Below are 24,553 nucleotides of genomic sequence, written 5' to 3' on the forward strand. Positions count from 1 at the left end.
ACAGCTTTGTGAAATGCTCCCTGAAAAGAAGCACAAAACTACTATGAGCCTGAGTGCTGCCTCCAACAGACTGTTCCTGCAGAGCTGAAACTGGAATTCAAGATTGCTCCAAGTGGACCTGGAAAAGGTCTCCAGGGCGGAAGAGATTTAATTTGTTATAATCCGATCAGTTTTAAAAGCTCTGCAGATTTACCTCCAGCAAGAAAAGTGGGGCAGTGCAGCATGTGGCTTCCCTCAACCTGCAGACTCATGGCTCACAGGCTTTATGCAAGAGCTTTTGGAAGATTAACTTTGCTAGACGAAGACCACACGGCCAGCTTAGAGACTTTCACTTCGACATACACCAAGGCCTGGGAACGGTTCTCTCTCAAGTCTGGAATTAACTCCTGGGTGTCAGTCAGCAGGTTGTCTAGAGTACCAGCAGGGAAGGAAAGATGAGGAAATGGGAAAGCTTACCAGATGGAAGAACGATTTTCACATTTACCAATTTTTTACTGTACCTCTTAAAATGCCTGCCAATATTCAGTGTACAGTTAACAAGACTAAATTCTCCCTTTGTACAGTCCAGTCAAATACATGAAAGTAGAAGATACCCATAACATTTCCTGTTCCTTGAAAAAGAAACGTGTGGTTCCTACCTTTTAAACTCCATCTGACAACATACTATGACACAGCCCTGAAGTCTCAAGGAGACTAACAATGACTCTTGCAAACATTCAGCCAAGGCAACCCACCTTGTCTTTGCAGGGCCTCTGGCAGTTCTGTGCAGCACACACTGCGTTCTCATCATCAGACTCCTCCGCTCCTGACCAATCATATTTGGAGGGAATATCCAGGACTTTCTTCTCCCTCTTCTTCTCTGTGCACTCTTTCACCAGCTCCACCTTTGCTGCAGCTGCCTTCTCGCGCTTCTTCTTTCGCTCCTCCTCTTTAGCCAGTTTCTTGGCCAGTTTGTTCAATTCCTTTGTCTTGTCCATGGTCAATTTTAGCTTTTTCTTCTTGGGTTTCTCCAATTTCTTCAGATCCTTAGACTTCTGCTTCATTTCACCAAAGAGCTGGTCCGCTTTCTCTAGCTTGCGCTTGCGTTTCCTCTCCGAAGAGTCTCTTCCCCGCATTTTCAAAGGTTTTTCATCCATGCTGTCATCCTTCAAGAAACAAATGAACAAAATAAATCTTAAAATCATCAGTTATTCCCATGTTGTGTCATAAAAACTAGTAAACATTGCAGATAAGTTCCCACAAGTCCATCACCTTGTCATCTTGTTTAGACCCAGATCTGATGTACCTGAGTCACATTATTCATTACAAAAATTGAGTTCATAGCACTTTCTCACTTTAGCCTCAGACTCTTGGCATTGTCAGTAACAAGACAAGTCACAGAATAAGAACATGTAAAACCAGTAGATGCCAATTTGAAGAAGGTATAGAATAATGAAGCCAGAATCACAGAATCATAGAATTGGAAAATCGCACTCAAAGCACCCCCGACAGAGAGCCATCCAGCCTCTGCTTTAAAAGCCACCAAAGAAGATAATAGCTATAGTGCATTCCATTGTCAAAACGTGTTACAAAAAGTGTTTTTATGGGCAGGACGTATGCTGTGTTTAGTTTTTATTGATCTATTTTAATTGTTTTACATTTTTAAATACCATAATGGTATGTTGTTTTAATAGTGTTCTAACTTTTTATAATCTGGTTTTTAGTTTTATCTTAATTTAACCTTGGCATTTGACTTGGGTTCCATGTCAGAGAAAATTAGAATACTAACTAACTAAATAAATAAATATTATTTTTGGGCCCCCTGGTGGCACAGCAGGTTAAACTGCTGAGCTGCTGAACTTGCTGACTGAAAGGTCGCTGGTTCGAATCCGGGGACCAGGATGAGTTCCTGCTGTTAGCCCCAGCTTCTACCAACCTAGCAGTTTGAAAACATGCTTCTGCAGGAAGGTAATGGCGCACCATGCAGTCATGCTGGAAGCATGAACTTAGAGGCGTCTCCGGACAACACCGGTTCTTTGACTTAGAAATGGAGATGCGCACCACCTCCCAGACTTAAAATGTCAGGGGAAACCTTTACCTTTACCTAAGTAAATTAGAAAGTGCAATAAAGTCCTCTATATGTACTCAACGATAAAAGAAAATGGCTAGGAAGAGCAAGAAACAGCACTAGGGCAAGAGTGGTGAATCCTCAGAGGCATTGAAAAGTATGTTACAGAAAAAAATTAAATTACTATTATTATTATTAACTTTATTTGTACCCCGCTAGCATCTCCCGAAGGACTCGATGCGGCTTACAAAGGCCAAGGAAGAACAAAGTGAGGCCTACAGACCACATGCAGCTCCCACATGCAGCTCCCAATCATTTTTGATGCACTCAAAGTACACCAAAGCTGCCAGATGAATTGCTTGGATTAAAAAAAATTCTGCACAACATCTCAAAACACTGTCTCTCAAAGTCAGTGGCTCTTAAATATCATCGTTGCCACCGCCACCATTTGCAAATACAGTTTGCTAAAATAGAGCAAAAATTGTCTGAAAACATCTAGAAATGGGAAGTGACTTCTGGCCATTTTTGTGTTGCACTTTTTAAAGAAAATGAGGTTGTGTCAAATAGAATAGAATAGTTTTATTGTGATTGTGCATTGTACAACAAAATTAAATGCTGCATAGGCGAAATTGTTCTCTTTCCTAAAACTGCTCACTTCTGACCTAAAAGGTGGCGATCAAACAGGCAAAACCTACAATTTTTTGAAAAACTACTTACTGGAGGTTGGTTCATGATGATGATGATGATGATGATGATGGTTATTATTATTATTATTATTATTATTGGATAACAGAAAGAACTCTATAGAGGTTTTTTTTCCAGATACACTTACTTCCATGATATGAAGAAATCTGTCCTCAGATGGTGGATGCGTTGCTTGTAAGATTCGCCAAATATGCTGGGTTTCATCTAGAGACACCTCTAGGAGATCTCCGATCATCATTAGATCTTCTAGTTGTGATTTTGCTCCAGGAGACAGTTCAAGTACAGGGGGCTCTAAACTACGAGGTACCAGAGGGCTTTTTCGAGGCTGTTTCCTTGGGGTATTGGGACCTTTTGAAAGATCACAAAGGACAAGGGGGAAAGGGAGGGCAAGAAAGAGAGAGAGGATATTTCATTTTTCATTGACATAAGAAAGGCTGGAAACTGTTAAAACTTTAGAAAGTGTTGCAAATACCCAATTTATTTGCAGTTGATGACAAAATCCTCTTTAATTACAGACAGGCAGAACATACTGTTAGAGTTGAAAAGGCAATGGATGTCAAGATTAATTATTTAGGTCTCGCAAGCCATTCACATGTCAGACAATTCTTTAGATGCTGAGCTGGAAAAGAAAACAGCATTACCTTGAGAGCAGCTTTTGGAAGCTGATGAATATGCATGCTCAGCACAGAAGGAGGGAGCTGTCCACATGTGTGTCACGACTTCTTCAGACTTGATTGGAATTTCTTCATCGCAGAAGAGGTTGGGCTCCAAACTACTAGAAGATTTTACACTAGCGTTGTCCTAAAACAGAACACATGCATATGGGAGTATAATGCAAATTCAGTCATCCTGTCAATATCCGCTTAAGACTGCTGCGAGGAATGCACCAACCTAAGTTTGCGCAGCATCTATATTTTATAGAAATATGGGAAATGTTTTTCTAATTAATCACAGCAATCGACAATTTAAAGAAGTGCCAACACTTCTTTCAGAATGACAAGGCAATTTTGTTTTTTTCCAAATCAGTTGATTCAAGGGGAAACTATGCCGTAAGGTTGAAAAAAAAATGCTGCAAACTTCACATCTGACCATGGATCACCTTGACATGCTAGCCAAGCTTACCTCTAAGCTATACTAATTTGACTGATGTTTTACCAAAGGAATAGAACTGCAATGGTTTTCAGAGATTTATATTTCAGTACTGACCTTTATATCATAGCCATATGCTTCCCTGATGTCTTCATCTGAATCTGTCTCTTCGTCATCATAATCCATAGTTTGCCGCGGAGATGATGACACACTACTCATTGCACGATTAAAGCCGGACTGCTGAAAACTAGTCAAGTGACCCTATAGGGCAAAAGGCACAGTGTGAAGAAAATATCTCCAACAACACACATACACAGCACAGCAAAACAAGTTCCATCAATAAAGGTAGAATATTTGAGTAGAAAATCACATATTTGAGACTTGTCTATTAATGCAATTCATACCCTATGGAAGAATCATCATTTACATATAAATACAGTAATTCCAGGAATAAGACATGGAACCTTAATTTCTTCACTGTCACAACTACTATCATCTGGCACCACAAGATGAAGAGCCAATCTTAAGAAATAGGGCTACAAAGTGGAGTCCACGACATGTGAGTGCAGAGAAGAGCAAACCAAAGGCCACCTACTACAATGCAGTCTGAGCCCTGGCACATGCGCAAATGAGGACCTTCTCACAGAGACACCAGAGGCACTTCAAGTGGCCAATTCTAGTCAAAGGAAATTTAGTATAATGCCAAGTTTTGAACTTTGTTTGTGTTTTTGCATACATTACAACTGTACTCTGAATTCGCTTCTGACATGATAAATAAATAAATCTTAAACTATAAACATTAGTAACCATTCATATATAAATTCAAAGAATCAGAAAGATATTGAGTACTACAGTACTGTCACATGGTCACTGATCAGACTGAAGAATTCTATTTGTCATTTCTTCAGACATAATTAATACTCAGCTGTCAGAACAGAGAAATAAGGGCGAAAGTCATCTGTTTTATTAGATCCCAACATCCACTGCTAAAACAACACTATTCTTCATTAATTCCCCAAGTCAAACAGATCATAACTAGAAAAGGTGTAAAAAGTGAATAAAAGGATTTTTAAGGTGAAAGAGATGGGAACTTATAAAGAAGCTGAAATAGAAATCCAAGAGAACTGAAAGCTTAAAAAGGGAAACAAGAGTTTTACTATGAATACATGATTCATTGCATGCTGGTACTGAAATATGGAAGACTTGCTCTTGGGTTTTAAAGTAACATTCCCCCTGCTGGTCAGTGTGTATTCTATCTGCTTGAGAAGAAAAAAAAATAGCAATTTGAACACTTAACCTGTGTACAAAAACCTGGAATTTATTCTACTCAGTTAGCTACTCTGATTCCAAATTAAAATGTTCAATAAATATTACCTTGATTTGTAAGGCTTTCCAAGACATGAAAATATTGTCAACACAATTTGGTCACAGTTTAAGCCTGCATTCGTATCAGATAAGGCTTTTACTATGTGGTTGAACTTAGCAGCATATATTTCCAGAGAGGGTTAGGAAAAGGAGGCGCACAGTACTTAACCTTCCTACCTGTAGATCAGGATTGGCTGCTGCTTTCTGAAGCTCTGCGCTTATTATTTTCTCTGTTTTCTCTCGGGCAGCCTGTTCCACCATACGCTGGCTTAGCACCGAAAGCTTGGCCAATGCAGACGACAGTTCATCGGTAGCCAGAGCTTGCCTTGCTCGGTCCTGCCAACTCATAGCCCGCTCTGTCAAGCATTGTAATGCCTCCCCCTCAGGCAGCCGCACTGGTAGCTTTTGCAAAGACACCAGTAAGGATAAAATGGTCTCAAGGCGGGGTCTTCGGGAACGCATGCAAAGTGGGCACAGGAACTTGACTTCTTTGGCAGGCCAGCTGGAGCCCTTCTTCTGGGAGCTGGTTTTTGGTAGGGGGACACAAGTACTGTGAAACCAGTCCTTGCAGAGTTCACACTGGAGCATAAACCCGCTGGCTGTTTTGCGGCAGATGCAGAACTTGATTTCTTCAATTCGGTCCACCATGGTCATCTTTGCCAGGTTGGCTTCCCTGAGAGCATGCATGGCTTCAACTTCCTTCTGTTCACGGTCCTTGAAAACAGCCACCTTTTAAATAGAGAAAAAGATGGTAAACCTTCATGAACTCTTCCTGCTTTAATTTCTTCTCTAGAGTTAAAATCTGGTTTACTGTATGTCAAGTATTCATGTACTGTCCTTCCACCCCTGGGTACTAAAATGACATACAATTCAAATGCAAACAATGAGAAAAAGTCCTTTAAAAACCAAGTAAAAATAGGAACATAAATCTTGATTATGCTAAAGTCCCCAGTTAGGCCCCAGTTAGGACCCAAAAATCTTGTCCTCAAGTACTTTACGATTATGATACCCAAATCCTTAATGGCAAATTGCTCTTATCCTCATCGCTGCTATATGATATTTCACTTTATTTATTAGCACTATCCTTTAATGTTGTGGCACCAGTCCACCCACCCATGACGAGGTACTGAACTTTGCTTCTGGCTGTTTGGGTCTGATGTTTGTTTTATATACAGTTTAATGTTGTTGTTTATTCCATTATATTGTTCTTGTTATCATTTTGTTGATATGCATTATAATGTATTACGTTTTAACTATTCTGCTGGGCTTGGCCCCCAAGTCCCTTCAGGGAGATGGAGGCAGGGTATAAAAATAAAATTGTTAATATTATCATTATCAAAAGAATAATACAGACTTCACTGCCCATCTGAAATCACGAAAAGGGTGCTAATCCACAGGCAAGTGTGTCCCACAATCACAGTACTGCTGTAGGAATGACTTTGCCTTAAATTTATATTGTGTCTACTCCTGCAAGAAGATGGGCCACAACGGGGACTCTGTTACAGTATATGGTTTTGTAAGTCTTGACAAGAATCATCTCTTGCTTATATGTGTGTGTTGAGGAAGAACCACTCCCTGATTAGGATGTATATCAGGTGAAGTTTTCTTGATGCAGGTAGTGGGTGAAATGAAGTAATCAGAGATGGAACTACACTACAAGGTTTGCTGGAAAGAAGCAGATTAATGCATTGTTTTGTAAGTGTTTTTTCCTTCTGCGATGGACAATGTGGACAATGTGTTTTCAAGGCTACTGTATGTTTCTTTATAAAATACATGTGATGACTACTCAAGAGTAAAGACATTTTTCTTTTATACTCTGTGTATTTTCAACTTGGTGCCTGGAGCTGGGAAGACTACTGTGTATTGGCAATATAAACTAACGAACCGCAACAGACTCTGCTAGCAATGGTAGATTGTGAGCAAGTTCTCAGAAAACGACTTTCAGAAAATCTAGAGAAAAAGAGGATAGCCTACAAAGAAACAGAAAAGCTTATATTTTAAAGCAGAAGCTAAATCAGGCATTGACAAACTTGGGCCCTCCAGGTGTTTTGGTCTTCAACTCCCACCATTCCTAACAACTTACCGACTGTTAGGGATGGTGGGAGTTGGAGTCCAAAACACCTGGAGGGCCCAAGTTTGCCCATGCCTGAGCTAAATGCTTTAAGGACCACTTGAGCTATGATGATAAAAGGGAACTTTCAAGATATGAAAGTACTGAATATGAATAAGCTATAAAGTGAGTATGTATAAAAATAATGGTCACAAATATTTATCTTTGAATTAAACTCACTCTTAAATAGAACAGACCCGCTGAAATCAACAGGGTAAGTTCCTGTGAAAAAAATACATTAATTTCAACAAATGTACTCAATGTGGAAGCAATGATTGACATAGTCCCTAGAATAGATATTAAATCTCTTTAGGAAGATGAGATGAAAAGGAAAAACTGTCTACTAAAATATTATTCAGATTTTCAACTTTAACAAGAATGGTCATAAAATCCTGATTGTTTAGTACACTCAGATCAATTCTCCGTAAGTACATCTTTGAATTCTTCTCATGTAAAAATTGGCATGGGAGTTAAGAAGTTAACTCTACCAAAGATCGTTTAGTGGCTTCTGTTGGGTAAAACCTTTCCGGTGAACAAAATGATGCAATAGAATTAGCTAAAAGTAGCTAAAATGACTACCTGAAGTAAAATCACTGACGAATGTTCAAGATTACCAACCAGCCCTTTATAGAAGAAATGAAAACCAAATCTATGTTTTGTTTTGTGTCATCAGTTGGGAGACACTCCCGCACCACCAACTGCTGCTCTGGGACCAAAATAAAGAGAGGGGGCCAGGAAGACAGTTCCACCTCGTCTCCTGTGCTCTGCTAATAATATAACATTAATAGATTGTATATACATATAATACTGATAATATTACAATGTAATACAATATAATACTGATAATAATATAATTATATATTTTATATTACATGTAATATTACTAATAGTATTATTATAGTATAATGGTATAGTACAATATAGTAATATATAATACTAATATTGTGCTATGCTAATAATATAATATATTGTATTTACATGTTACTTAATATATATTGTATTTACATGTTGCTGCTCAGAGTCCCCTTCTAGGTGAGAATGGCGGCATATAAATGTCATAAATAAACATGTTCCTCTATTTGCTTACCACAGCTGCAGTATCCCTCGTTTCTTCCACTCCATCTTCAAGTTCACTCAAGGATTCCATGTCAAGTTCTTTTTCTTTCTCCTTCTCGATCAGCTCTTTTACTCTTTTTCGCCTATTCTTACCGCTCCCATAAACACCAATATCTGTTCGAGGGCTCAGAACCTGCAACCAAAAGGAGAGCACATATAAGACAAAGAAGTAGTTCTAAACAGCCTTGACATTTTTAAAGACAACATTTAATCAAAATGCAAACTTGGTTCAGAACCTCCATCTTGGCTATGATAGGTTGCAACCCACATCATTCTATTAAAGTGTAAGAAGTGGTAATTAGTTCACTGAACTTTTGAATATAATTCAATTTCAGTCAAAGTTGTTAAGTTTTCCTTAAGACAGAACTTCTCTCAGATAATTTCACCTATGCAGATTTAATGTTTTTCAGTCTGTACAACCATGATAGGAAACCTTAAGACATCAAGATGCATTATGCTAATAGACACAATGATCTACTCGCTGCTTAGAAAGCAACAACAACAACAACGACAACAAATTTATTTATATTCTGCCCTATCTCCCCAAGGGGACTCAGGGCGGATTACAACATACTAAAAAATACATAGAGACAAACATTCAATGCCTCACCACAGAAGCAGACAAGCAGTGATTGTAAGCGTGTCTTCTGGCATAGGACCATCTGGAACTAACCTGCAAGAGCGTGTAGCTTGAGTTCTTCTTGAGGAATGTCCTGCCTGTGCGCTCCCTCCAGGCCCGAGCCGCTGCAACCTGCGAATCGACTTGTGGCAGTGCATCAAGGCGAACAGGTATCAGCCGACCTTTTGCAGATAAATTCTCTAGTTGCTCTAAATATGCATAGTTGGTTCCATTCTAGGCAAGAAGAACAAAAGTATAATTCTCAGCTACACATTTCTACCACCACAACAAAATGAACTCATCCCAGCCTATTTCATTTACCCTCCATCCTTATCCCCCATCCCAAGGTAGTTTAAAACTGGATTTCAACACAACTATAATGTATTCAAAATATATAACTGACAATAGAATAAAATCAATTTAATCAGGGACCCTTCCACACAGCCATATAACCCAGAATATCAAAGCAGAAAATTCCACAATATCCGTTTTGAACTGGGTTATCTGAGTCCACACTGCCATATATTCCAGTTCAAATCAGATAACGTGGGATTTTATTCAGCTGTGTGGAAGAGGTCCAAGAAAGATTGGGAAAATACAGAGGCAGCTGTCCAGATGCTAAAGATAGAAGAACATAATCAGTTGCTTTAGCTCACTCAGTGAAAGATACAGATTACATAATCTCACACACATTTAGGTTGTTCCTACAATTTTCTTCAATTGTGATTTATAAAGACCCACAATTCCAGCTCTCCCAACTCTAAAAACAAAATTAATTAATCAAGACCTTCCGTCTTTTGAGGAGCAAATAATTTTGAACATGTGCATAAATTAAAATATAATAAAGTCTTCAAAGAGAGCCTGTTTAGTGTTTCCTCAGCTAAATGCAGTTGCAAAGGCTGAGACACAACATTAGGGAACAGTGAATGAGAGCTGACAGCCTATTACAGCTATGCAGATCCTCATCTAAAGAAAGCCTTCAAATGAAGAAATTTAACAGTAAATATAGCAATGTTATTCTTTGGCTGTTTTATTATTAATTTATTATTAGTCTTCTTGAGCATTTCTATTGAAATAAAAAGACAAAATAAAATACTTATAATAAAGAAATATACTCGAGTATAAGCAGTTTTTAACCCCCTTTTTTTAGGCTGAAAAAGCCCCCCTCGGATTATACTCGAGTCAAGGTTATTTATTATTTTACTCTGTCATTAATATTTTATCACATTTATTTTTTACTCTATTTAATAATATTATTACATTTACATTATTTACTCTAATATTATTTTAATTACATTTATTATTTTACTCTATTATTATTAGTATTACATTTATTGTTTTTCTCTATTATTGTTATTATCACATTTATTATTTTACACTATTACTATTATCATTATTACATTCATTATTTTACTCTATTACTACTATTATTATTATTATTACATTCATTGTTTTACTCTATTACTATTATTATTACATTTATTATTTTACTCTATTATTATTGGAAGGATATGTAAGCACATTTATATTGAAAAAGGTTAGAATAATGGTTTATTCAGGGTTGGACAATTTTATCTTAAATTACAGCTTTATATAAATATTCAAAAACATTTAACCTACTGATGCCACAATTAATGTAATTTTATTGGTATCTATTTTTATTTTGACATTTACCAGTAGCTGCTGCATTTCCCACCTTCGGATTATACTTGGGTCAATAAGTTTTCCCAGTTTTTTTGTGGTAAAATTAGGTGCCTTGGCTTATATTCAACTCGGCTTATACTTGAGTATATATGGTAAGTCATCCCTCCAAATTTGCTGGGGTTAGAGGCATAGGACCCCTATGAAAACAAAAAACTGCACATAAAAATGCTATTTGGTTACTTGAGAGAGCATCTTTCTAGGAATTTCTACATCTTTCAGCCTGCCTTTATGGTCAACTTCTGCTGGAAACTGACCACAGAATTACATTGGAGGGCACAGAGATTCCTAGAGAGGTGTCTCTAGCAATCTCTAGGTATTCCAGGAAGACTAGAAGAAGCTGACCATATAGTCACACTGGAGATAATATTTTAAATCATATACGTGAATAACCAAATACGCAAAAGTCAAAACCAAAAATGCGAGGGAAGACTGTAATCTAAAAAGCCAATCCATTGCATAATGAAGCAGTGCTGTTTAGAAAGTACATATGGAAACATACGGGACAACAACAGCCCCTATTTCCAAATCTAAAGGGTTTCCTTTCCAAAAAAAGGAGCCAAATGTCTCTTTGAAATGATTCAAGTTCCAGTTATGATATTGCTTGCAGTTAATCATACCTGAATGGCCTCCACTTTGGCTGTCCAATCTCGCGCTCGCTGCAGGGCTTCTCTCAAGGCCAGCACATTAGGCAAGTAGGCTGGGATATTCTTTGCTTCATTGACAATGGTCTCCAAAGCCGCAATGCTTTGTCGAGGCCTACAGCAAAGATGAAAACAAGCAGGTTGGCACAGACCCTTGCTTTCTGGCTTTTATCAAATAAAAACAAAACTAAAATGGGCAGTAACATATTGCCTTCACCATGATAGTGAATTCATTAATTCCATTGATAACATACTCGTTACATTCATAGCTACAGCAGAGTCTCACTTATCCAACTTTTGCTCATCCAACATTCTGTATTATCCAACGAAGTCTGCCTCCCACCTGGATCACAACTGATTCAATATATTGCGATGTTTTGGTGCTAAATTCGTAAATACAGTAATTACTATATAACATTACCATGTATTGAACTGCTTTATCTGTCAACTTCTTGTAAAACGTGATGTTTTGGTGCTTAATTTGTAAAATCATAGCGTAATTTCACATTTAATAGGCTTTTCGTTAATCCCTCCCTATTAACCAACATTTTTACTTATCCGATGTTCTGCTGGTCTGTTTATGTTGGATAAGCGAGACTGTACTGTGTCTTGTAAAACAAACCTAGAGTGCATTACTTGATAACACACTGTATGTTTCAAGGCAGACTAGGGATCAGACACCAAGTCCACTCAGTACATTTCCAGGTCAATGCCCAGGATCTTGTAACTGAAGTCAGTAAAATCTTTTATAAATAAAGTATGCAATTTGGCATATGTAGTTTTTAGCATATAGTCATTGTATTTTACAAAGTTATTTTATGCCTGCGCAATCCCCACCAACTTTCTCCGAATCTTTTGTCTAACTGAAGGTTTTTAGCAGCATCAGCATGGAAAGGATGATGGAGGGCTGGAGAAGCAGAGCTTGGCTGTTTGATTGCAACAGCATGTTTAGAAAACAGTGATTCTTCTCTAGATAATACTATTATGCCTGAGTGTAAAATAGGCAAGGTAAACTGCAGAAAAGTCTTCTTTAACCCAATTGTTTTATTTCAGTTATGCATACTATTCATTTTAGATTTAAAAAATTGCTCAAGTTTATGTAACTGCTCTTCTTTTTGTGGTATAAGAACCTATCCCTGTTATTTCCATAGTATTTCTGACTCTTACTACCCAGTTTTCTGTTAAAGAAGGAATACCCAACAACACATGTGCTTTACAAACATGTATTGGAAAGCATCTGATAACGTATTCCCATTCTCTGATGCTCTTAATTGTACTTCTCACACCGACTGCCCTCCCAATGTTTTGGACAACAACTGCCATGCTGACTGGGAATGACTGAAATCACAGCCCAAAATATCTAGAAGGAACTATTTTGCTGTTTGTTTTACTACCACAAAATGCCTTAACTCATTCTGAATAAAACTTTAAAAAGACTTCATTTCTCCAAAAGAGACATGAATCAGTATTTCCCCAAATATCTAGTCTTCCCTCTGGAAGAGTGGGGAGGGGAATTTGAAGAAGAAAAAAACAAACAAAAAAAACAAAACACCTGACCCCCTGCTTTTCTTCCATGCCTTTATATCCCTAAATTTAAATTCCACTTTAATGGAAGTTAGAAGGCAATTGTGTTTCTCTGAATGAGGTAGAAAAATTAGAAACTGAATATTTTGGTTTCTTCTTCAACCTACAAGAGACAGAAAGTCATACATAACTTTGGATTAATTTCATCTACTGGAATGCCACTCAATTGGCCAAAACACATCGTTATTAAAGACCCATAACAATTAAAAAGATCCCATGAACAGTGAGCAAAGTAGCCAACAGTTACACTTGCCTTGTTTGGAGACAGACTTTGGCCTTTTCCTCCCACCTCTCCGAAACTGTAAGCAGCTCCTGCAATTCGGCCATGGCTTTCTCCACTGCATGATGTGGTGCCAGCCCCACTCCTGAGTCAATCAGTTTTTTCATCACATCCAAAGTGACTCTCTGAGGATCTGAAAGCGTGCCTCGCACTTCATCCAGCCAACGTGCCTGTTGCAGTTCTTGCTTCAGGCGAGGCAATTCAGGAAGTTCCACATAGAGGCCAGTGCCCATATCTAGCAACATCTGCAACTTAGAAGAGTCGGGGACTTCATCCATCATGGCCTCCTGAGCACGTTCATGAAATTCTTCAACATCATCCAGCAAATTCTAAAGGAAAGCATAGCACAGGGTAGTTGTTTGGCACAGCATTGATAACCACTACAAATAACAAAAGAACTCTTTCCTAGTCTAATCAAGCAACATGTTAAACAATTAAATCTACTGTCAAGAAAATAAACAGATTACAATGGTAGAGTGTAAATAAGCCAACACTGCAGAAACTGTGAAGTTGACAAGATAGGTACAAACTCAACACTCCCTTGTGCAGTTTGACTGGAATAGCAGACAAAGCGCTAGTTTATTTGCTACAGTTTTCATATTGTAAAGTCTGCAACCTTTCCACACATAAATGCTTTAACTACAACTGCTGGAAGTAATCTGTGCCAATTCCATTACATCTCCTTTTGACTATCCATGAGTTGAAGTTGCCGTGGACGCTAATACTATTTCTTTTAATCAGTTCTCTCATCAGTCCCCCAAGAAAAAGCAAGCACCATTAACTGAACAATCTGCCTTTGTTTTGTCTTGAACATACAGTTCAAGCATTCCCCTGAGCACATGGAAGGCTAAATGGGTAGTGGAGATCTGAGCATCCATTCAAGACTCATCCCTGAACATCTCTTTGCACCCAGTAGCATCAGAAACTTATGAATACTCTGAATAAACTTTTGCATATGGCTTTCTCAAGGATCTGCCTTCTCAAGATTCCCAGTTATGACACTTCTGTAACTATATTCATCTGATGCTGTTCATTGCCCTTTGCCGACCTCTGGGTTCAATATGTAAAAGTCTGTGATGATTCTGAAGACATTCACAGCATGCCCCTTATGTGCATGTCTACAACCTGACTGCTCATTTAACCCTCTAGGTATTCCGGTGGATCCTGAACAGGGCCTAAGGCACATAAAATGTACATTTAAATTCATCTGAAGAAGAGAAATGAAACAAAATATTATCAGCAAGTCGCTGCTAAAACTATTAAATGCATTTATTTATTAACTTGCAGAACTTTTCAAACTACTCTAGAGATATTCCATATACCTACCTTTACTTGTCGGGCTTGACTAATGACACAAGGAAGGCTAAATAGTTGCTGGACAAAAGCTTTCAGTTCTTCTACCGTCAGTTTAGTCCGTGTCTTCCCTGTATCTGGAGTTAACCTACTAGATGAAAATAAAATACCTTTTAATTTATACATCTAGTTCCTAAAGAGCTACAGAGTCAATTAACATTTCTTAGTAATTTTTTTCAAAGATATAATGACACTTTCATTTCATAAACAGAAACTGTGGGAAAGTTTGCAAATGCATTACAATTTTTTTTTAATTCTGCTGAAAACTGTCATCAAGGGTCCTACACTCTCCCTGAAAGACTGTGTTCGCAACTTGAGAGTGCTCCTGGATCCATTTCTCCAAATGTCAACCCAGGTAGATGCTTCGGTTGATGCACCAGCGGCTCCCCTTCCAAGATTTGGAGGACCTGAAGATGGAAGTGCACGCACTCATAACATCAAGGTTGAACTTTGCAATGTGCTTTACATTGGGCTACCCTTGTATCAAGTTCCAAAACTCCAGCTGGTTCAAAATATGACAGCCAGATTGGTTACAGCAACATCTAGGAGTGAGAATATTAAGCCTATCCTAAAGTGACTCCACTGGCTGCCAATTAGTTTCCGGGCAACGTACAAAGTGCTGGCTTTGACCTTTAAAGCCCTACACATGGTTTGGGTCCAGGTTACCAAAAGGATCACCTTCTACTGTACAATCTGCCTCTCACACTGAGACCCTCTGAGGAACATCTGAGCTTGACAGGGAACCACAACTCAGAGGACCTTTTTATCACCTGCCTCAAGACTGTGGAACGACCTGCTGGAAGAACTCTGACAACTAAATGAATTTAAAAACCATGTAAAGATTTATCTCTTCCGGCAAGCCTACTCAATCTTTAAGCATTAATTTGTTTAATCTCTATTTTGTGTATTTTAATATGTAATATGTATTTTATAGAAATACATTTCAGTATGTAGATAGATAGAAATACGTTTTAATATACGTATTTGTAGTGTTTTTGCAATGTTCATCTATTCTAATTATTCTGTAACCCACCTTAAGCCATGAGGAGAGGCGCGTAAGAATTATTATTATTATTATTATTATTATTATTATTATTATCAATGAGGGCTAACAAGCTGATGCTTAATCCAGGCAAAATAGAGCTCCTCCTGGCCAGCCGTACATTTGATCAGGGTATAGGCTGGCAAACTGTGCTCGATGGGATACACTCCCCCTGAGGACACAGGTCCACAGTCTGGACATATTAGTGGTTTAATCACGATTATTATCGCATTGGCAAATTTGACTTTACTTTCTAAAGATTTATTACATTTCCTTCAATATTATTTTGATAGAAAGGAGGGTTATGCTTTTTTATAACTACAAAAACAGCAACAGAAACAACAACAACAACTTTAGTTTTATATCCAGCCTCTCCAGTTTTTATCTTACATCTAGGAAAGGTCTAAGTCAGTAAGTTTGTAGAAAGAATTATACAGCTAAGGTACCATGGAAGAGAAACTGTCCTTGGTTGTGTACCATCAACTTATTTTTCTATGATGCTGTATCCACAGCCAGGCATTCAATAAATGTGAATTGGGGGAGCTGCTTGCAGACTCTGAGAGGTGGGAGGGAAGTACTAGAAGTAGGGAGATTATCTGAAGTCCGGATATGCCTCATTCTGGAAATTTTGAAGCCATGAATGAGGGGAACTTTTAGATTTTCTAAATTTTAGTTATTTTAAAAAATTGTGTCAAACCTGTGTTTTTGTTTTTTGCTCAGGAGCAGCTGGGCTACCGAAGCACAAGTCTCTGCTTCTTTCACAGCATCCTTGAGCTTGCGGAAGAGATCGTTCTCTGGGTACTTCCTGTCTTCAGCATCTTCCAGCATCACTCTCAGCTCAATCACATCTACAACAAATTGGTTAAGTGGTCATTTGTACAAATAAGCACTGTAAACTACTTTCCCCCAGGAATGGGTGTGTATGTGCCTTCACAAGTCACCTGCCAACATATAGCAACCCCAGAAATTTCATAGGGCTTTCTTAGGCAATACTCAGGAGTAGTTTTCCTCTGAAATACAGCCTACAAGCCCTGATATTCATAGATATCTTCCATTCATGTATTTTTTAACTTTTTTATTTATTTGCAATATTTGTATACAGCCCTTCTCAACTCCGAAGGGGACTCAGGGCAGTTCACAGTGTTGGCAACAATTCAATGCCAATGTTAAAAAAACCAGTATAACCAATGCTGACCTTGTTTAACTTCAAGAACAGATGGGATCTAGTGCTTTTAAGATATTTAGGCCACCAGGAATATCAAATTTAAATGCTGATACAGTATATAATACAGTATAAGCATCATTTCAGTCTCTATATGAAGAAGTCTTCTATTTGCACACTTTCGTGAGGTTGAATTAATGAGAATATTTTAATCCATTTTCTAGAAAGGGGGATGAATGACAGGATGGCAAGGAGTAAAGTCAAACTTCACTCATTTGCTACATTTGTGCGTCAGAAAAACATCTATTCTTATTGAATCTTATCTATTCTTATTAGAAATCTTTGCATTCCATTGTATTTTCTAATGTCATAAATACTTTCACCAATTCTTTTAATACAGATAATTGGCACAATGAAGATAATGTCATACCAAGTTCTAGAACAGCTAATCTACTACTGTTTAAATCCATGCAAGTGAAGACATCTGTGGCTGGAGTTCATTTTGATTTGGTATTATGTCTGTACTTCAGAATGAACAGTAGGGCTGTGCTAAGGAAAGTTTTATCCTCTCCTTCCCCCAACGAGCTCAAGCTGGTATTTAGGATCCCAACATCATTTTCTGCATCTTAGCAACAACAACCTTGTGTTAAAGGTTAAGTTGAGGGAGGACAACTGGTTCAAATCTATTAAGTAACCTTCAGGGCTGACTAAGGCTTTGAAGATGGGGCTCCTGCTCCAAGGATTTGTTTTTTTCCCCTACATCCATCATGTACTTTCAAACTACTAGTTGACAAGGACTTCCTGTAAAAGATCCCCAAAGGAAATGCAGTTGCATCTAACCTTTCTTATGATTGAGGTTGGCAGCCAGTGCCTCTGTAACCCGGTTGACCCATGTGTCATAGGATTGTGCTCTAATTTTCACTCCATACAGCAAGGAAGGGAAGTCTTCTAGTGGATACCGGTATCTATTGTGGGGGAAAGAGTTTCAAATAAATTGCCACTCTCAGATAAGGAACATAAAAAGAAAGAGGTACACTGATAACACTGTGCTTTCTCAGACTGTAAGTACTAAGAAGTGTAATATAGGCATGTCATGTGAAAAGTTGACAAGTAAGAGTCTAAAAGAGTCAGTAAAATGGGTAAGGACACAAAGTAATCATACCTTAGACACTTCTTCTGCATAGTGCATGAACACAAGTCATTTGGATGATACAAGCACACAAGCCGCTCAGGATTACAGGAACATGTAAGAGCTGATAAGAAGCATGTGGTTCTACAGGCAGCACATTGACGCTCATCATCTGGAACCAGCTCAAACACTTCCTCCTCTGACATCAGTACTCCCTAATACCAAAAATAAAAATTATATGTTTGAAATTGTGGTCAGGGGAAGAATCTCCCTCTCAACGCTGTTCACATTCTGTTTACTCAGCTCCAAACAGAGCAAACATCTCCTTAAACTCACCATCTGCATAACAGCCTCCCTTAAGCGAGTCTCCTCTTCTGTCATGAGGGTCATTTCCTTGCAAACCATAGCAGCAAGCCCAACATCCAAGAGTTCAGGGTCTGCAGCCATCTTAAAGATTAGCTCTTCGTGAGAGAAAACACAATGACGCCTTAATCGTCGATAATGGTTTACACACTGCCGTCCAATTGGAAGCTAGAAATCAAAGGAAGAATTTTTGTTTAGAGTTATGTCACAGCAGGCTTTTTTTCTATCCCCTCCTCTTGGATCTTCACACTGGCGGTCAGAAGAGGATGAGAAAAATAGGTAAAAATACCTCGTTAAGGGAAACAGGCAATTATTACTGACTTTAAGTGTCATAGTATCTGGAAGAAACATCTCCAGAGACAATGGTAAACATGTTGTTTATAGGCTACTTGGGGGGGTGGGAAGATAAAGATAAAAACTATGTCATTTCTGGATCCCATGAGTTTCATTTGACATTAAGAAAAAGTAGTATCAGGTAGCCTGTTTAAAATCAGCCTCTTCCCGAGAAACTTTCAGCTAAGACTACCATTAGGAGAATCATAAAGCATACACAATGAGATAAAAGTAAACATAACACCCAAACAGAAACCTAATAAGAAGACTCCCTAGAGAAGTCCTCTCTCCATAGTAGCTGGAAATCTCAGTGCAAAGAAATTAGATACGTAAACAGTACTCATGAAAGAATAAAATCATACAAGAAAAGGAAAGTCTACTTAATTTGATGTCGCCCTGTATAAATGCATGCTTGTAACATTTTAATGCAATATGAAGACACCAAATTAGTCTAAATGGTAGTAAAATGTATAAAGCAGATTTGTACAAATGTAAGTTTTGCCTATCACCCAATATGCTGTCAACAGTAAATATTTGAGTGATATAAAGACTATCGTCAGGGGCCAGATAGCCTAGAATTATAGTTCTATTTCAGTGGACAAATACAAAAAGGATGGTTAACTGTATTGGAACAATGTAATATGTTTTGGATTTTTTTTAAAAGTTAAGACTTATTTTTACATGATAACGTGAAAGCTAGCTAAAATATATATTTATGCACGTTTTTGAGTTATAAGCTAAATGTTTTATCTATTGCCAGCTGCCTACAGCTATCTGGATGTGCAATGAAAGCAACATATTTGTGAGTTTAGGCATTTATCATTCACTATTTTAGGTTGGGGATAGGCACACAGTTCATCTTTCCAACTCTCAAGGGTCAGACAAATACAGCATGCCAAAATACCTCTGCTTCCACTCCAAAAATGGCAACTGAAATGAAGGTATGAGGATGAGGCAGTTTCAGAGGGCTTCTAAGTGCACTTTTTGGGGTATCTATTTTGCTAAGAAAAATATTTAAAATCATGGGATGGGGAGCAGGATTTGAGCTCTTTTGGGGACTGGGATTTGCGGGGTGTAAAAGTGTGATTGGGTGCAACACTTTCTCCATACCTGTTTAGGGTATTATTTTAAGTTTACTATTTGCTGCACTATATAAACAAGGAAAGAAAGAATAGTAATGAAATAAAGGCAACAATATTTCCGAGCCTAAAGATACAATGTTGAGTTTTGTTTGTATTGCTGAGGTTTCTCTTTCCAGCTTTTATTTCCTCCCATTTGCTTACTGCAAAAATATTGATTTCATGCATCTTTCAATGCAGCAATTTATAATTCATTTCTATCAGCACATAATTTAAATTACTGCTGAGTATTTGAAAATACAGTGCTTCAATCCTCCCACTCCAATGCCTTTGGTTTAATTTCCAAAACACAGGTTAGGGTCCACCATCTTGCACTCATGATTTCTGGAAATTTTGGGCCACATAAACATTACACAGTGAATCTAGATTCTGAACGGCAGGGAATGCCATGCTTAAAATTGTTCTGCTGCAGAGAGCTTCTTCAATATTTTATGACAATAAGTGTTTCAATTTGATATTTTCTAATTATAGAGGGAGATTAATAAACATAAATATAACCGTGAGACTGAGAAGAACATTAAAAACCCTTTTTAAAGCAGAATACCTGTCCCCACAAAAAAGACAATAAGCAAAATGGATACAGGAAGCAAGAAGCGAATGGGAGAAGGCCTTGTCAGCAAATACCTAGATTGCCAGGATATATATTGGCCCAATTACCAAGTTGTGTGTTCAAGTTTACCCAAAATATTGCTTCTTGGTGGGTGCTACTTTGCTGCCCTTTATTGTAAGATTGCTTAGGTAAGGTAATGCTATGAATCTACAGACCCAGTCAGCAGTGCAGAAGTTCACAGCTTCAGCAAAGTTGTAGCCTTGATTAAATCCAGAGTGATAGGCACGCGGGAAAGTCACAACAAACTCGCCAGCGCACTGATTGGTCCGGAAAACCTAGAAAACAAAAGCCAAATAGAAATGTCACATCCAAAGAAGAAAGATTTAGACATCATAACGAGTGATAACAGTTGCATCCTCTTCCCATGTTTCTACTGACAAAAGACATTAAAAAGGAAGTTAGTTTTTAAAACATCAAAAGTATTTTTTGCAAAGCACTTTAAATCACATGTTGTGAATCCCTAGAGGAACATCTTCACAACATTTGCAACTGCCTATCAAAGAGTTAAGCTTTTTTGGAACACAGCACACATTGCTGTGTCAGAAGAAAAGAAATAGCAGAGAAAACGTGCCTAAGAGAAATAGAATCAGTTGCCACCTAATGAGGTAGCAAAAACATTTTTTTTTCGAAGTGTGGCAAGGTTTTCACAAAGCAACATTTTAAAAGCCCAGTATCTTCTTATGGTGAGCAGTCGTGCAGTGGATCATTTTGCAAGACTACGGACCCTAAATGAGCCAAGCAAGAAAGCAATGGTAATGGGTGACACTGGAAGGCTTCCCCCATATGTGTGTGTGTGTGTGTGCATGTATCTTCTAGCTGATTTTGAAGAGAGGACAGGCTTAATACAAGGCATTTCCTTTGTCTATTGAAATTTTTATTTCTCAGGGCATACTCGTATTAATAATTTTAATAACAAATGTAAACGTTTCCTTAATTTATCACTTATCAGGGACTTAAACCCTGTAAGACTATAAGCTGTTTTGGTGGGGGTCATCAATACATTAATCCCTATTCTGCCCACAACCAAATCAACATCACCATGGCATCATGTTGTAAGCAGAGCTTACCAATGGCAGAAAGTAGTGTCACCATTTATCCTTATTACAATACATTTATGAATTTCAAAGTATGTAACCAGCACTTTGATTTGAGCTCAGAAATGATGAAATTGCCATTAAAGCATAAACATATGACTCCTAAAATTAACTCCATCTGCTGCACACAGGGCCATCAGATTTTTTTTCCAAAGGTGACTCCACATAAAGTACATTGCAATAATACAAATAACTAAGGTATGAATCCCAATTATCAGATTTATTTTTTCAAACAACAGATGCAACTGACACACCAGATTAAATCCAACAAATCCTGGTCAATGACAGGAGCATCCAAAAGTAAAATCTGATAATAATAATAATAATAATAATAATAATAAAACTTTATTTGTATACCACCCTATCTCCCTGAAGGGACTCAAGGCGGTTTCCAACAAATAAAGCAAAGCATTCAATTGCCAAGAAGAAAATCATACAAACAGATTAAGACACAAAAATCCTACTAGAACACAATAAACATTTAAACCAATGGCAATTATAACTCCAACAAGATTCAATAAAACAAATGACTAGGACTACTTAAAAAGGTCAACTAAAAAGGGCTGGGCAGGGATAGTGCAAACAGTGTTTCTTGGGGCGAGAAAGAGGAGAAAGTACAGAACAGAGTACTAACTGACGACCTGGGGACTGGGCCTGGGGACTAATCATTCTCAAAAACCTGCTGGAAAACTCAGGTTTTCACGTGTCTGCACCAGGAGGACAGTGTGGGGGCTTGCCTAATCTCCTTGGGGAAGGTGTTCCAAAGTCGGGGGTCCACCACTGAGAAGGCCCTCTCTCTCGTCCCCACCAGCCATGCTTGTGACAGAGGCAGAAGTGGGAGAAGGGCCTCCCTGGCAGATCTTAGAGCCCACACCTGTTCATAGGGGGAGATGCGATCACGAAGATAGGTAGGGTCCGAACTGTTTAGGGCTGTGTAGGTCATAACCTGAACCTTGAATTGGGACTGGGAACTTATCGGCAGCCAATGGAGCTGCTTTAATAGGGCCTTGTGCATTCCCTATAATTAGCCCCAGTTATAACCCACTAGCTGAATAAGATCCGGAACCCAACAAAGCCAGATTTTTCAATGGATCTACAAACCCAAAGATAATCTAAGATCATACTGTTAACAGTAGTTCTAATATCAAGAAGTACCTCTGGATTAAGCTTCAATCGCTCCATCGTTAACCCCAGTCACCAAATTTATTCTTGAAAGGCAAAGAACTGGGTACTATCACAAACTGCTAAGACCAATACTGAATCTGCGTTGAAATTAAATTAAATTTAAAAACTATATTTCTATCTTGCCCTTTCTCCCCGGGGGGACTCAGGATCACAAATATGGATCATATTTGCAATGCTAGTTTAAGCCACAATATATAAGAGGGGCCTAGAGGGGGGCGGGGGGAAGGTCTGGATTACTTACAGGCACTCCATGTTCCATAAGGACATTAGGATTCATGATGGTGACCAGCTGGTGCAAAAGATCAGGCTGAGTCTCAAAGAGCTCTGGAGCTAGCTCCCGCATAACTTCTTCCAGTTGTTCAGCTGCATGTGATGGTACTCCATACCATGTCTTTGGTTCTCCCCTAGCAGAGTAGATGATCCATTATACAACAGAAAACAATTCCCACACAAAAGGCATCCTCTATAAACCATACCAACCCTTAATTACAATTATAAGCCAACTGTTCCATGTGTTGTTTTCCTCCCTAAGAACTAACAGCCGGTAGGCTGTTACGAATCATACGAGTTGGAGTCCAGAGGGCTCAAATTTGAGAAATGCCTGGTCTAGAAGGTTAGAGAACTACGACAGATTTCCGTGTATTAACTATGTTGTAATAACAAACTTATAAAAAATATGACTACTAACCAATAGTTAGTAAAGATACTGTTCATAATAATCTGAAAAGGCCCGTGGACATTACTGTATGATTCTCCCTTATCTGAAGTAATCCACCTAAAACACAGACATGTGCTTTTCATCTTAAGAACAGACAAGCATCTCAAGCTCTGAGGAATACCTGGGAAGGAATCCTACAGGACATCAAAATACCTGGGAGTCACTCTGGACCATGCTCTGACTTATAAGAAGCACTGCTTGAATATCAAGCAAAAAATGGGTGCTAAAAATAATATCATACAAAAACTGACTGGCCCAATCTAGGGATCACAACCAGATACAGGGAAGACTTCTGCCCTTCGCTTTCCTACTCTGCTGCTGAATGTGATGTATCCCAGTGTGGGATACATCACATCATGTTAAAACAGTGAATGTGGCTGTTAATGAGACATGCCGCATTATCACAGGATATCTACGCCCCACACCACTAGAGAAATTATACTGTTTAGCTGGTATTGTACCACCTGACATCCATTGGGTGGTAGCAGCCAATAATGAAAGGATCAAAGCAGTGACATCTCCAGCCCATTCTATGTTCGGATATCAACCAGCATGCCAACGCCTCAAATCAAGAAACAACTTCCTAAGATTGAGGGAGATACTCGCAGGAACACCTCAGCAAATGAGAATCCAAAAGTGGCAGGCTAAAACCCAGCACCTTAATCAGTGGCTGAGGCTGGATGAGAAACTCCCTCCTGGGCACACAGAAGATTGGGTGACCTGGAAGGCGCAGAACAGGCTACGCTCTGGCACCATGAGATGCAGAGCTAACCTTAAGAAATAGGGCTATAAAGTGGAGTTCACAACATGTGAGTGTAGAGAAGAGCAAACCACAGGCCACCTTCTGCAATGCAACCTGATCCCTGCCACATGCACAATGAAGGACCTTCTCACAGTGACACAAGAGGCACTCCAAGTGGTCAGCTTCTGGTCAAAGGATATTTAGCATAATGACAAGTTTTTCAACTTTTTAAATACATATTAACTGTACCCTCAACTCACTTCTGACACGATAAATAAATATCTGAAGTATCAGTCAATTAAAACATGTAACCAATATTTTGTTAATGGCGTTAATATTCTTCTGCTTTGAACAAAAGCTGTATTACCCTCCTAGAAAACATGAGTCAGCACTACCACTTTCATCCTGAACCTACGCAGAAGC

The 24,553-nt window shown here is 38.4% G+C and overlaps 1 protein-coding gene across 3 annotated transcripts in view; it reads right to left on the reverse strand.

The window, feature by feature from the left end:
* KDM5A (lysine demethylase 5A) overlaps nt 1-24,553 on the reverse strand; it is a 53,093-nt gene that overhangs the window by 6,313 nt on the left and 22,227 nt on the right. For 2 of the 3 annotated variants that reach the window (XM_060776744.2, XM_060776746.2), the window contains 16 exons: nt 22,912-23,074; nt 20,547-20,666; nt 18,283-18,477; nt 17,980-18,161; nt 17,658-17,782; nt 16,353-16,503; nt 14,587-14,704; nt 13,234-13,589; nt 11,373-11,511; nt 9,106-9,285; nt 8,404-8,565; nt 5,384-5,935; nt 3,959-4,102; nt 3,394-3,553; nt 2,880-3,100; nt 735-1,145 (listed from right to left, as the gene is read on the reverse strand). In XM_060776744.2, coding sequence (XP_060632727.2) covers nt 735-1,145; nt 2,880-3,100; nt 3,394-3,553; nt 3,959-4,102; nt 5,384-5,935; nt 8,404-8,565; nt 9,106-9,285; nt 11,373-11,511; nt 13,234-13,589; nt 14,587-14,704; nt 16,353-16,503; nt 17,658-17,782; nt 17,980-18,161; nt 18,283-18,477; nt 20,547-20,666; nt 22,912-23,074 — 3,379 coding nt within the window. The remainder of the gene's footprint in view (nt 1-734; nt 1,146-2,879; nt 3,101-3,393; nt 3,554-3,958; nt 4,103-5,383; nt 5,936-8,403; nt 8,566-9,105; nt 9,286-11,372; nt 11,512-13,233; nt 13,590-14,586; nt 14,705-16,352; nt 16,504-17,657; nt 17,783-17,979; nt 18,162-18,282; nt 18,478-20,546; nt 20,667-22,911; nt 23,075-24,553) is intronic. The other variant, XM_060776745.2, reaches the window with a different exon arrangement.

Source organism: Anolis sagrei, chromosome 5, assembly GCF_037176765.1.
Source record: "Anolis sagrei isolate rAnoSag1 chromosome 5, rAnoSag1.mat, whole genome shotgun sequence".
Classification (NCBI taxonomy): Eukaryota; Metazoa; Chordata; class Lepidosauria; order Squamata; family Dactyloidae; genus Anolis; species Anolis sagrei.